Source organism: Syngnathoides biaculeatus, chromosome 1 (assembly GCF_019802595.1).
Source record: "Syngnathoides biaculeatus isolate LvHL_M chromosome 1, ASM1980259v1, whole genome shotgun sequence".
Classification (NCBI taxonomy): Eukaryota; Metazoa; Chordata; class Actinopteri; order Syngnathiformes; family Syngnathidae; genus Syngnathoides; species Syngnathoides biaculeatus.
In genome coordinates, this window is record NC_084640.1 from 6,273,168 (window position 1) to 6,288,569 (window position 15,402).

At 39.9% G+C, this 15,402-nt stretch overlaps 1 protein-coding gene across 13 annotated transcripts in view; it reads left to right on the plus strand.

Annotated features, from left to right (window-relative positions):
- Positions 1 to 15,390, plus strand: part of ngly1 (N-glycanase 1) — an 81,130-nt gene extending 65,740 nt beyond the window's left edge. For 3 of the 13 annotated variants that reach the window (XM_061844486.1, XM_061844681.1, XM_061844764.1), the window contains one exon: positions 2,098 to 5,149. In XM_061844486.1, coding sequence (XP_061700470.1) covers positions 2,098 to 2,156 — 59 coding nt within the window. In that variant the 3' untranslated portion in view covers positions 2,157 to 5,149. The other 10 variants (XM_061844602.1, XM_061844402.1, XR_009798540.1 and 7 more) reach the window with 9 other exon arrangements.
- Positions 15,391 to 15,402: the final 12 nt, after the last annotated feature.

Consider the following 15,402-nt stretch of genomic DNA (forward strand, 5'->3'; position numbering starts at 1 on the left):
ACTGTGATGGGAGTTGCACAGTATTGATAGGGTGACAACTGTGTGGAACTGTCTCACCAGCTCTTGTGACAGGCTGTGCTTCCTCAGAAGCCGCAAGAAGTATATCCTTTCCTGGGCTTTTTTGAGGATGAAGTTAATGTTCATCTGGTGCTTCAGGTCCTCTGAGAATGTAATTTCCAAGAACTTTAAGGTCTCGACAGTTAACAGAAGACAGTTGGACAGCATGAGAGGTCGCTGTGGTGAAGGATGCCTCCTGAAGTGCCTGCGGAGTGAGCACGTCTTGGGTGCTCCGGACGAAGCTTTCGCTGGGGCACAACGCTGAGATAGTGTTACTACTACTACATAATCCAAAAATTTTAAAAACGTTTAAAAAAAAAAAAAAAAAGCTATCACAAACACAACACTAAGAAACAGTCCATAAGTAAGACGGTCAACAGCCTGGACGAGACAACAGGCAAAACAAGGAAATGGAATGGACAAGGGAAGTTTCTGGGTGAGACTGAGATGATGCGCAACCAATCACCTCACTGAATAAAGCCACTCGTGCTCCCATTGGTGGATGTTGCACCGGTAACCATTCACGCACCTGGTATCATGTTTTTCCACAATATGCCAATCTGGCTGTATTTTCACTTTTTTTTTGTTTAATGAATAAAACCCGCAAAGCACTGGAGCTTCAAAAAGTGAAGTGTAAAGTAGCGAGAGAACCCTGTACATGTGTGGACATGTTGACAGGAGCAGCAAGGTACACTGTTAAGTACATTCTACAGTCATCGAATCAGTATTGTGTACCTCCATCAAAGTTTGGTTTGGTGATGCCACAAAAAAAGAACAAACTCTGTCTGCAACAGACAATCAAAATTGCTGAAAGGATTGTTGTTGGTACCCCACTACCCACTCTCAAGAACTGGTACACTACCAGAACTAAGACAAGAGCAAGCAATCCTCCACATCCTAATCACCAGCTATTGCAGCTTCTTCCCTAAAGTAGTCGCTACCGATCAATGCTAGCAGACAATCCAACAGTTTGTCTGTTGCTATGAAATTCTTAAACAGCTAATTTACAATTCAACTGCAACATGCTGCCATTTTGGTCTTCAGTTTTTTGTCACATTTCTGCCTGGCCAATTATTACTATACTCCTACAAGGTAGTCCTAGTTCCTGTAGCATTTACAGGATTGACATTGTCCCAGATTATCGCACCACTAGTCACTTTAATTTGCATACATTTCTTGAAGTCTTGGTGCTCTTTGCTTAATGGTCATTACACTGGACAATTGGTCTATTTAACATTCAATTCAATCAAAAGCCTTTATTGTCAATTTTGACTGCGCATACAACGAGATCATGAGCGTTTCTCTCCAAGGTGCTTGAACCAATAAAATAAGTACAATGAAATATGAGGTAAAGTAACTCAGATAAAAAATACTTAAAATCAAGCCCAGGTTATTGTTAAAAAAAAACTTAAAAATAAATTAATACAAAAAGTATTTTTCAGTCTTCTTGCCTTTGTACAGACATTGGTCAGATTCTTACCTATTTGTACTCCCGTGTTGCTCAGAAAACTAAGAAAAACAAACAAGATAGTGCAGATTCATAATTTTAGATTAAAATACTGTTTCTTTTATGGTCTTAACTTCAAGTTGTTGCTGCTTCTTGGGAAAAAGCTGTCTTTGAGTCTGCTTGTCTGTGTTTGTGTCTGTGTCTGGGACCTGTAATGCCTGCCAGAGGGCTGGAAGTTAAACAGATGGTGACCAGGATGTGACGAATCCAAAACAATATCAATAGCTCTGCTGTGATTGCGAGATTGTCCTCCAGGGAAAGCAGAGAGTGATCATCTTGGCGCTGTTGATCACTCTTTGCAGAGGTTTCCTGTCCGTGATTGTACATCCACATTGTGATGCAGTATCTGAGGATGCTCTCCACGGTGGTTCTCTGGAAAGCCAACAGAAGCTTAGTTTTTAGATGGTTCTTCCTGAGCATTCAGGAAGTGAAGTTGCTGATGGCCTTTTTCTTAATTATTTTTTTTATTTTAACCACCGTCATGGTATTTAACAGTCAAGGTGATTGTTTTTTTTTCTCTCTCTGTGATGTAGACTTTCAGGAATCTGAAGGAGTGGACCCTCTCCACACATTCCCAATTGATGAACAGTAGGACCAGGTCCATGCCACACTTCGGGAAGTCCAGGATGATTTTCTTCATTTTTGTTGTGTTTAGTGTGTGGTTGTTTGCTGAACGCCACTTTGACAGATTTGCAATCTCATCTCTGTAGGCAGACTCATCTCAGTTAGAGATGAGCCCAATCACGGTGGTATCATCAGCAAACCTGATGATGGAGTTGCGGGGATGGGCTAATATGCAGTCAAATGTATAGATAGAGTGACGACTCAGTCCACAACCTTCAGGGGACGTGGTGCTTAGGGTGATGAAGCAAAGCAAATTTATTTGTGTCACACATTATCAACTCATTGTGTTTTACGTGATTAAAAGTATTTGAAAACAAAGAGATAAAACATTTAAAACAAGATAAAACAATAAAAATGACAATAAAATCTATGTATTAAAAAAAAGTACAATTAAAACCATGAACAGTGCAAGAAATATGATTAAAAAGTGGAAATACTCTAAAAAGCATGAGGAAAAAATGAGTTTTCAACCCGGATTTAAAAACATTCACACCTGGGGCTGACCTCACCTCAGTTGGCAACTTATTCCATTTGTGTGCAGCATAATGGCTAAATGCTGCTTCACCCTGTTCACTTTGGACTTTAACCTGAGTTATCTCTCAGAGCTCTACTTGGTTTTTATTCCGTAAGCATTTCTTTCATGTATTCAGGATTTAGTGATTTGTAGCCCAGTAGCAGAAATTTAAAATCAATTCTAAAGCTGACTTGAAGCCAGTGCAAGGATTTAAGGAATGGAGTTATATGGTCTGATCGCTTTGTTATGGTCAGAATGCGAGTTGCAGCATTGTGAATGAGCTGGAGCGGTTTAATATTCTTTTTAGGGATTCTAGTCAGAAGACCAATACAAAAGTCAAATCTACTTGAGATAAAAGCACGGATGAGGTTTTCCTGGTCTGCTTGACACTAACAAGCCTTCATTCTAGATATGTTTTTCAGATGGTAGAAAGCAGTTTTTGTGATTGATTTGATACGGTTGTTAAGAGTCAAGTCAGAATCAATAAGTTGACCAAGGTTTCAGACTTGGTCTTTGGTTTTTAAAGATAGCGAGTCCAGGTGTTTAAAAATTTCTCTCAGACAAGAAGTTGCCACTGGCAGCACATTTCAGTAATGACGAATGGGTCGCAAACCTAGCTTGTGTTACATATTCAGCCCCCCTGAATGAATCCAATCTGGCATTTCAGGGGAAAATGACAACGGTCTTCAAGTTGGAGATAATGTAGCTCGATTTAAACCCAAATTGGATTTGTGTGGATGACGCGTGAACAGAGGCATATTTGATATGTTTCAAACATTAGCAGGGATTTTGTGTGACACTGAGCCTTCATTCTCCCAGCTGGTGCGCGATCACCTGTCTTTGCTATTAAGAGTTCGAGCGACACTTCCCAACCAAAAAGGACGCACGAACTGCCAAGCAATGGATCCGTGACCCATTTGTCAACAAACCAGGTGAATCCAGTATCTTTGCAGCAAGAAGATCGATCAACAGTTGGAGATCACAACTGGCGATGGGTTAAAAAGTATTTTCGAGACAGCAACTCAACCGATGTTCTGGATTAATATGATATAGAATACCATGAGAAATCTTATGACCAAATAGTTGTCTTCAGTACAAATAACTGACAGCGGTTGTGAAATCCAACATAAATCTTCTATTGTATCTTGGAGGCTATAAATTATTTAAATGATAACCTTTGGCTCACTTTTAACTAAAACACAGATATTGAAAAAAAAGCTAAAATCCATCCATCCATTTTCTTAGCCGCTTATCCTCACAAGGGTTGGAAGGAGTGCTGGAGCCTATCCTGGCTTGTCAATGGGCAAGGTACACCCTGAACTGGTTGCCAGCCAATCGCAGGGCACAGACAAACAACCGCACTCACAATCACACGTATGGGCAATTTAGAGCGTCCTATTAATGTTGCATGTTTTTGGGATGTGGGAGGAAACCAGAGTGCCCGGAGAGCACTCGCTGGCTTGCGCCGAAGAAAAACCCATTAGTTTCTAGAATTCCTCAGTGATTGTAAGCTAAAAGCAATCCTTGGATCAGCTGCTGAACCTGGACACGGTTTTACAAGCTCAGCCCCCGCCCCCAGAAAGTACCAAAACTGTAAAGAGCTTTTGTTAAAAGACAAGTTGCGGAGGTATGCTTTTTTTCCTGACAATTGTTAACACTGTTTACATAATTGAATGATCGAAACACGTCGACCTTAGCGAAAAATATTTACTTACTGCAAATCGTTTGACCATTGTCAACTATTAAAACAGGCTCATAATGTGTACAACTGGTGACATGGTGGCGCAGTTGGAAAGCGTTGGCCTCACAGTGCTGAGGACCTGTGTTCAGTCCCAGCCCTGCCTGTGTGGAATTTGCATGTTCTCCCTGTGCCTGCGTGAGTTTTCTGCGGGCACTCCGGTTTCCTCCCACACCCCAAAAACATGCAACATTTATTGGACACTCTAAATTACCCCTAGGTGTGATTGTGATTGTGGCTGTCTCTATGTGCCCTGCAATTGGCTGGGAACCAGTAAAGGGTGTACCCTGCCTCTTGCCTGTTGACAGCTCGGATAGGCTCCAGCACTCCTGCAACCCCTATGAGAATAAGCGGCTCAGAAAATGGATGGATATATACAAATTTATTTATTTGTGCAGGGTTTTTAATTTTAACTCTTACATACGAGTCACTCACCGGAGACCTGTTTGCAATTTATTAAAAGTAATTTGTGCACCATGAAATAGATTGAAATGAACCTATGCTCTATCTTCACATTTTTTTTTCTTATTTTATAAACATTGAACCTTATTGTTCTATATTAATTACAGATGTTGCCGGAAGCATCTTCTGCACAAGGGGTTGATATTGAACCAGCATATGATAATCTGCATCTTTGGTACATTCCAAAAGTTGCCAGAATGATGACGTGCCTATTCATGAAAATGGAACAGCTTTCCAACAGCAGAGAGAATACTGCAACATGTATTTAAACCTTTAACTACTATTATTGAAAGACCAAAAAATATTTCTGTGCAAATGCTATGTAACTTATTTATACAAAATATAATCCTACAGTTCAATAATAAATGCTATGAATTACGTTCTGTGGTGTATGTTTACTTCATATACAAACATACACATCAACATTTACATAAAAAAAGAAAATCAGGATGTAGACCATTTAAATCCTGTGTACTTTTTCTCGGTCCTCTGGTTTAGGAAAAGTGTCTTGAATCTTTGACACACACCAGGATGTGGCACGCGGTTATTTCTGCCAACAATTCCCCAACACCATTTCACAAGCTGTCTATAAGCAGTGTGTCCCATTAACCTGAAAATATGAAAAATTTCCAGAATGGGACTTTGTTTGAATAAGCATTGATTGGACAAATCCTGCTTTTAGCAGGAACAATAATAATATAAATAATTATTTATTTAAAAAAAAAAATATATATATATATATATATATATAAATGGTGCGGCACGGAGGAACAAGTGTAAAGCATTGATCTCACAATTATGAGGACCAGGGTTCAATCCTGGCCCCACCTTTGTGGAGTTTTCATGTTCTCCCCATGCCTGCGTGCATTTTCTCTTAGATCTCCAGTTCCTTCTGCTTGATGACAGCTGGGATAGGCTCCAGCAGTCCTGTGACCCTATGCGATGAAGAAAATGGATGGATGCATGGATGAATGTAAATGTCAAACAGCTGGGCTGATTAGGAGAAATAATAATTTTCAAAATATCATTTACATTTGTATTTTAAGAATTTAGTGCCCAAACAAAACCACCACAAGAGGTTTACAGCTTTCAGTATAAAGTTTTGCGGTTTTGCTCATGACATCTTGGGAAAATTGTGACTAAAATAGGATTTGGACGGGTCTTGGGGCTGTCTGGTTATGGCATCAGTTAAACATGTGAAATTATATTTATGGTGAAGCAGGATATCACCAGCTTTTGCTCTCAAATTAATGTGGCAACATTATAAACTGATTTTGTTAATTAAAATCCTTATTTGTGAAAATATACCAACTTATACTGTGGACTACATTATTAGCTAATGTGTGTTTTGGTGCAATAATAACAAGCCTTGTACACACAAAATAGTTGTTGCGTACCAATTCACTAAATACAAAAACAAGACCAAAAACTTCATATATACATTCAGGATATCGAAGCCATTACTATTTATCAGTTTGTGGCTAAATAAAGAAAACAACAACTTCACAAATACTTACCAGTCCCGTGTATCCAAAATGAGCATGTCCTCCTAGCTGGGTCTGACTGCTGGGTTGCCTCCTTCATCCCCAGCTATTTCGAACGTATGTGCTGTCTAACTGGCTCAAATTGATAACCTTTAACGCCTTTATAAAATTCGTGTTCTTCACTGTCTTCCTGGGACCCTTCAGAATTGTGTTCATCGGTTGATATATCGGAAAATTTATCATTGTTCCTATCATGGATTCCAATTGCCGCCATGATGTTGTCACTTGGTCTGATGTGGTTTTTCCACTTAATTTCAGTCTTTTTCCAGTGAATCCAGCAATGTGGGATCATTCTTTGACGATAATTGGAAAATAAAGTTTCATTTACAATGGAGTTCAGATTCGAATTCAGCATAAAAAACTGTATAATATTAGCAAAAGGTACATTGAAGACCTTCTATACACTTTAATCACTAACAGTCCAGATAATAGGTTGTAATGATGTCATTAATCAACAATGACTTGTTACCCAGTAAACTGATATTAAAAAGAGCTGGTCTTGCAGAGACAGCTGGAGTCAATGGTTAGAGTTGGAAGTTCTAGTATTTTTGTACATTTCTCTTTGACCAACTTTCTGTGCCTTGTAATTACAGGGGATAAAAAAATGCCTCATCTCCATTGGGGTCTGAGTTATTGTGGAAAAGACCCAGTAAATATCAGTCACATTTACAGATAAGAGTCTTCATATGTGAAGGAGGGGCCTTTTGCATTTTAGCGGATGGTGGTTTCAGGCGAGGGAGGATGGGAAGAAGAGCTTGGTGTGGTATGGGCTGGACTTCATTGTTGACAATTGTCTTCATCCTATCTGTCAGACCTACATTGCATTCAGGCTGGAATAGAGGGAGCCAACATCGACTGCAGATTGTTGGTTGTCGTAGTCATTGAGGGGAAATATTGTAAGGTGTGGATAGCTCCAATGGGGCAGGAAGAGGTATGGGAGATTTTTAAGTGCTGGCACATTCCATTTGTCATTTGCTCATCTGAGTGTTTGGATGATGCAAATGAATCTGTGTGCACCTTGTTTCGCCTTATCGCTTGTTCCTCTGATTGTTTGGGAACAACTGGATCCTTTTTTCCGTGATTTCTGTAAACATTTTCTTTACAGGGCGGTGAAAGACGCACACAGTCGAAAATGTTGGCAGCCAATAACCTAACCCCTTGTCTATTTAGACAGAGTCTGCTTTGTAAAGATGTTTACGCTCCCAAAAATGGGATAAACTGTCAATGAAACTCATGGATAGTGCTGTGCACACTTTGCTTAACCACTTATTCAATTGACGGAGCCTCGAGAAACGTTCATCTCCAGATCGTACAAGCAGGAGAACTCCGCTTATAAAAACCTCAGCATTCAAACCAAGCACTTGTGTTCAGAGATCAATGAAATTTTGCTTCAGTACCTCTTATTGCTTCCTTGAGAACATCCCCGGCCCCTGTGTGTGTAATGACAAATTTCACAGTTGGATGCTGATCAGTGATCGCCAGGATTTTTTGAAAGATATGACATCGTGTCATTAGTAAAACACAGTACTTTGGTGTTCTTCTCACAGCAAAAGCATTTCACATCCTTAATGGCTCCATCACCAACTAATAATGTTTGGGGTCCCAATTTTTTTCTTGGATGATTTAATTTCGTACCTCTCAAGGGTGGTGGAGGATAAGCATTCTTGCCCAGGGTCTTGTAAAAATGGCTCAAATCTGTAGTTCTCACGTCATATTTTGCACTGACACATTCTTTTTTTTTCTTGCTCTGTCATGGTGGTTCATGTCCACTCACTTCGTGTGGAAGCGCCCTGCAACGCAGGCCAGTCGAATTTCTCGGTAATGTCTTGGTGCTTCTGTCTTCCTTTTTAATGTACCATATCTTTAGGCTTTGCTCCCAGTAAATTCCATGGAGAGCTGCTGGAGGGTCCATTATTCTTTTCACAGTCTACGCCTGTCCTCGTTGTTGAGCTAGGTGACTGTTAGCACACCTCTGCTCACCATTTTGAGACATCAGTAGAGTGGTTTCATTCCTAAAATGTCCATTTACATCCACATAGACTTCAAAACGGCAGATTTTTTATTCCAGAATTGACATCCTCTTCAGTCGTCCATGATAGTCCTCAGTAGAGAAGGGAGGCATTTTGACGGCTAGTCTTGTTGCTAACACCAGGCTTATGCTAATTCGGAGGCCACGCTCAAATGATAAAACAATTGATTATCCGCAAAAAAGAAAAATACAGTCCCACAGATTTAAAAGTATCCACTAGTCTCTGCTTCTAAAAAAAATAGAAGAAAAACAAGCTTATAAGCAAGAAAAAAATGCCAACAGAGGCAAAAGAGGCAGAGCAAGAGCAAGGAAAAATGCATCTGTACTGTACAAAAAGCAGGAGCACCAATTAAGGAAGAGAGATTGAGAAAGAGAGGTCTGGGTCAAGTCTGACAGACTGTGGACTGTTAGAAAGTCTTTATTCCAGCATCAGATGGAAGGAGATATCCAAGGAGGGAGAATTTGTCAAACAAAATACCTGGGATGATGGTATGAAAAGCTGAGCTAAAGTCTTTGAAAAGCATACTCATATTGTTCCCCTTGGTTTCCAGGTTGCTCAGTGCAGTGTGGAGAGCTATTGTGATAGCATCCTCGGTGGACTAGATTTCTCTGTAGGGAAACTGGTGGGGTTGTAGGGATTTGCGAGTTTGGACCCTACGCATGTTCGCTGATCGAGGAAGAGATGACCAATGATTAGACGAGTAAATTGATTTATTACAAATGAATGTGCAATACAGACGTCCGGGTCTTATCTAGGTATCTCCCACACGAGAGACATGTGTCTTCTGGCAAGATACCCCAAGAAGAAGACAAGAGCTGCCCAGTAACACAAGGTTTTTATATGTACGGGTCCATGGTTAAAGTGGCTGCCCCCCCGACCCGCATTCTGGTCCTGGGCCGGGATGGTAACTTTCCGCTCCTTTTCTGGTGTCGTTCGTCTCCACGCCCACGCCTAGGAGAGGAGGCTGCCACCTGCCAGTTTTCTGTGTACAAAGATTAAGGACAGCCACCGCGCTCCATAACACATCCTTGACTGATTAGCAAATGGACAACACTTAATCTGTTGATTAAATGTGTAAAGTCATATTTAAGCAAATAATGAAAGTGCAATTAAAGTAAAATAGTCTTCAGGGTCGAGTAAGGGAGGGAGTTGAGCCCCTTATGTGATATGCAACTCATCTCTTAAAGCATTCATGATCACAGGTGTGAATGCAACATCTTTTTGGGGATAGGGATGTTTGTTGCATATTTCAGGCAAGAGGTTTGATTGATTGTTGCAGGGAACTGTTGGAGATTTTTGTAAAATCACCTGTCAGCCGATCAGTACAGGCTTTCAATACGTTCCCAGGCACAAAATTTGGGCTTCAGGGTGTCTACAGTCCTGAGCACATGTTTCACTTAATGTTCCTGAAGCGTCAGTATCCTGCTGATGGGAGGTGGTTGTAACTGAATCTGATCTGTCAGTCTCATTGCAGGCAAATAAATGGTTTAGTTTGTCTGCCAGCAAGGCATCTGTGTTTCCGGCACACATCTGGTTATTTTGGTTGTAGTTTGTGATGTTCATCTTTTTTCAGTTATTTTCTATGAAGCACTCGTCAATGCATTCAAGTTATTCTAACCGCTAGAGCATTCTTCCCCAACCTTCTTTGCACTGTTGACCAGTTTAGAGTAGACATTTCTTTGACGGGCCGGATGTGTGTGTGTATCTATCTATCTATCTATCTATCTATCTATCTATCTATCTATCTATCTATCTATCTATCTATCTATCTATCTATCTATCTATCTATCTATCTATCTATCTATCTATCTATCTATCTATCTATCTATCTATCTATCTATCTATCTATCTATCTAGAGAAAGAGACTTGTGTTGCTTGTGTGCTTCTGATACCTCCTTCGCTATTCATGGGCGTGATGCAAAAGCAGAAACCTACGATTGTATCTGTATCAAAGAGCCGACTTGCTGTGTTGAGAGTTGACTGTTGCAGTAAACCTAAAATTTCAGTAATATTGTAAGTAATATTGCGTTGTTTTGTTTGAGAACATTTCGTACAAAAGAAAATATATTTTCAGTAAATGTAATGAGCTGAATTAGTTTATGAAATGATTAATTCTTTGAGCTCTGCCACCATTACCCAACCCGCTGGGACTGGAAACTGAAGTGTTATAGTCAGGGTGGGGCGGGAAATGGAACTGCTCTGTGCAGTCTCGACCAGTCATCTGACACATGCTGCTGTTGCAGCGAAGAAGATCCAGAAAATTTTAAAAATGGAACACATTGGCATGCGAATAGCAATACCACATAAATTATTCTTTCTCTGTGGCCCGGTAACACAACCCTGTTGGCCCGGTACTGGTCCGTGCACCGGTGTTTGGGGACCACTATGTCCTTTAGCACAATTAAAAAAAACAAAACAAAAAGTGTACCATCACTGTCAGATTTTAAACAACCTGTTCCTGCACCATGACTGTTTTTGCAATGTCTTTATTGTCTCAAAAGTATTCGCTGTCATTTAACTGTTGTCGTACTAGAGGTGTCTTTTCTGTGTGGTTTGCATGCTCCCCTTTCCTTGATGATGCCAAACTGCAGCCCATTTAGTCTAAAACTTTCATTACTGAAGTGTGGTACGGGACTTCCCTTGAGGTAGAATGGTTACTCTTTGCAGAAAGTTACCGTGTCTAAACATTTCTGTTCTTAATCCACTGCAATACAAGTACATCTCAAGAAATTAAAAGTATGAAACGCTGAATTACGTTATACATTTCAAAATGTTTAACTCAGGCATAGGCAAACTATCTACCATATACGGTTTTTTTTACGGTTAGCTTTTCAATACGGCCTGCCGAAGTCATCCACTTCATTCATCATCATTTATTCATATTGTCATTGCAATGCCAATATTTCCCCAATTTATTGCGAACTGAACATTGGTGAACCTTTGTTGGAGTGTAGCGTACTGTTTATTTCACTCTCACTTTCTCGTTACCGTTTGATCCCTTCTGTAAAAATGAGCGGACCATAGAAAAGAAAACTGCAGAGTATTTAACAAAGAGTGGATCACGAAATATTATTTCACTGAAGTCTCATTAGCAGCTGTGTATCTCATACGGCAAGAATGCTATGTTATGAGGTTCTGGTGCGGCCCCTCTGTCAAATTTTAGAAGCCAATGTGGCCTGTGAGTCTAAAGGTTTGCCCACCCCTGGTTTAACTCATACAGTAGCAATGCACTCAACACAGAGTGAAATATTGTTATGATTTTTGTTTTAATACATACACACTATTTTGCCAAAGGTATTTGCTCACTTACCTTATTTAATGTCATATCCCATTCTAATACCATTGGTTTTAATGTTATCTACCCTTTGCAGCTGGAACAGCAAAACTTGTGGGAAGGCTTTCAACAAAGTTTATGAGTGAGTTAATGTAATTTTTGCAAATTTGTTCATGAGCATATTTGTGATATCTCACACCGATGTTGGACGAGAAGACCTGGCTCACTGTCCATTTGAAATCAACAGAAATGGTTTGAGGGCAGGACTTTATACAGGCCAGTGAAGTTCATCAATTCCAAATACCTGTCGTCTTACCAGGTCTTTATGAACATTTCTTTCTACACAGATACACAGACATATTGAAAGAGGAAGTGTTAATTCCTCAATTGTTTGACCAAAATTCCGCATTCTGAGTGCCTTTCACTGTAGATCACACTCTAATATTTTGGACATCCAACTGCGTGGGAGCAGTTTGGACATCGCTATTGTAACATGAGTGTGCATCAGTGCACAAATCAAAGTTCACAAAGACACAGATGTCTGCTGCTCAGATTGGTGCATATTTGGGTTAAATTAACGGGAACAGTGAACCCTATTAGGTCTCTGGCCAGCGCATGCTCACTGATCCCCCTTTTGTCACAACTCAGCTTCCCAAACCAATGTTTATCTCTCTGTGTGTATCATGTCTTATCTTGTCTGTTGTTGTAGATTCCCATTTGTTCCTATTAAAACAAGAAATTCACTATGTGCATCCTCGTTTTGTATTTGAGTAAGGAGAACTGACAAGCCGCTCTAATGGAGAAAGTAAATTCATTTATTGGAGCAAACCAAGGTTAATGAGATCAATCAACAATTAATAAAAAGAAAAATATTTCTTGTCATTTTTCCCGTAACAGAAAATAAGTGACATGGTACCGCATAAATTAAAAACTAGATTTACAGGGCGCAATCTATAAATTACGTCAAACCAGAAGTGATGCGGCCATCCCTTGCAGCGACTTTAGACATTTGAGATTAATTATATTTCATTTAATCTAGTAATTGCGACAATAAAAATGAAGGTTTTGGAGTGGGCTAGTCTAGGTCAAGACTAGAATCCAAATGAAATTCAGTGGAACGACCTAAAAAAAGCTGTTCATGGTTGAAAACCCCTGCTACCCTTGTCAAGATAAACGGCTAAGAAAATGGATGGATGGTTGAAAACCTTTAATTTTTGGTGAATTCAAACAATTCTGCAAGGAAGAATGGATCAAAATATCTCCACAGAGATGTGAAAGACACATTGCCAGTTTATATAAAACGAATGTCTACACTTCCTGGCTAAGAAAGCTCAACAGTGGCTCTACTTTTGTGCAAAAACTGAAAAGAACGATAGCCTGATCCTGCATCATGATCTCCTTCTCCAGAGATATGATTGAGAGCATTCTGTGCAGAGAGAGAGAGAGCATCACCGCATGGTACGGCGCCTGCACTACCTCCTGTCGTAAGATCCTGCAGCACACAGTGAGAGCACCTGAAAAGATCATCGTTGTCTCTCTCCCCTCTCTGCTGGACATTAATCATACCCACCTCACCCACAAGGGTGACCCCCTCATCATCCCACTCCCTACTACCGACTGCTGTGATCAGGGAGGCATTGCAGAGACTTCGAGGCAAATACTAGACACATTTTCTTTCACCAGACAGTCAGGATTTTCAACACCCTCTGCTTTTCCCCAGTACCCCATTCTGGCACCTACCACCTCCCAACACGACAGACTTTTGACCATAATTTCAGCTCATGCACAAACTTAACTTTGAACATTTTTTTCGCTTTACCCTTGCAGCACTGTATACATTACCCAGGTGATTATTCTGCGACGCGATTTAAAAAAGTCTTTCTTTTCCTTTACTGTTTATAATACTCAACCATCTACATTGCTAGTCATAATGTCAAAAACACATATATGTATGTTTGGTAATTGCAGTTCTTCTGAAAGGGGAAGTCCACCCGTTGAAAATAATGTATCAGATAGGTCATGTCATTGGTACTGTAACTTTAAAATAAAGATTTTCATCAGATATCATTTAAGGTTGTGTTGAGAATATTTGTATCGGCAATTACGAATTTTCATGGGTGCGGCTATTTTGGCGAGTCACATGACCTACGTGTGTGGATGTGATATGTGCTCTAACTGAGGCTCGGTTACATTCCTACACAATTATAGACAGCGTTGATTTCTCTGATTTATCCTCATCTGATGAAGAAATATAAGTCCCGGTTCATTGGGAAGATGGAGGAATACGTCCATACAGATTGAAACCTGTTGCTGTCAATAATGTTGAATATTCTGATGGTTCTTTGGACGGGAATGACGCGGAGTCCGACTACTCGGAGGCCTACGTGCGGGACATAAGTGTGTGAACAAAGGCCCTCTGCGCTCGCTCACGGCCTCGCACTGGAGCTTGCCGTTGGCCGCCAGAATATTCAACATTGACAGCCACAGGTTCAAATCTGTATGGACGTATTCCTCCATCTTCCCAATGAACCTATACTTATATTTCTTCATCAGATGAGTAACTTTGAATAGATTTTTTTCCCTCCTCAATACATGAAATCATTTAAAAAATGGCACTTAAGGCTCACTTGGGTTAAATTTGTCTATACATTTGTTTGATCTTAAAGTGGGGAAACTGAAAAAATATAAGAATTTGAGAAAGGGGGCAATAGTTTTTCCAAGCACTGTAGCTGGTGGAAGCATTGATTTCATCACTTCACATGGTGATGATGATTGATAACCATGATCACTCCCCTGGTTATGCTACCATTAAATAATGAATTTTTCAACAAATAACTACCACTGAAATAAACACGTAACTGTTTTGTTACATTCAGAGATTGATATCATTTTTCTCAGTATTTGCACTAATTCTTCCTGCAGGTATATATTGCTCGAACTGAAGGCTCCTCAAATGGACAAATCAGTTGGAAATTTGACTTTGCTCCAGCAAAATTAAGTGTGAAGTCTTTCTCAATCAGGGTCAATCACCAAACTTTCAAGTCCGGGGATGTCAGCTGGATTTTACAATCAAGCTTAATGACAACAAATTTTTCTGGAAGTATGTAAAATAGATTCTTGTTCTATATTTTACAGTGTGACGTCATTTTCTGATTTTCTATTTATATTTCAACTTTCAGATGGGAGAATGCAGTCACTCCAGTGTCTTAATGGCTCCTCTGGATTCATTGTCAGTGCGCAGCTCACTGGCGGGGAAGGGGATACGTCATGGCAACACGCTCAGCTTTTCAGACAGAGTCTGAAGGAGACAGGAGAATGTTCATTTGAAATCCTCATTCACCTACAAAACGCATAATTATTATTTGTACCTTATTCAGGGATTACTGTTCAGTACTACGTCTGTTTCCATACCATGTCTGTTTCAATTTACTGAGTTTTTTTTTTAATTCATCTGATGAAGACCGGTAAAACTTTATCACTGTCAATCTTTGGGTGTGTATTGGAAGTAAAAACAATACATGTTGTTGACGAATGACCTAATTGCATTCAAGTCACAAATATTAGAATTTAACCCAAACTGTGGAAGTTACTGCTGCCGTAATCTTACTATATTGTAATAAATGTTGGTTTTCTGGGTTACTGGCAGATGTC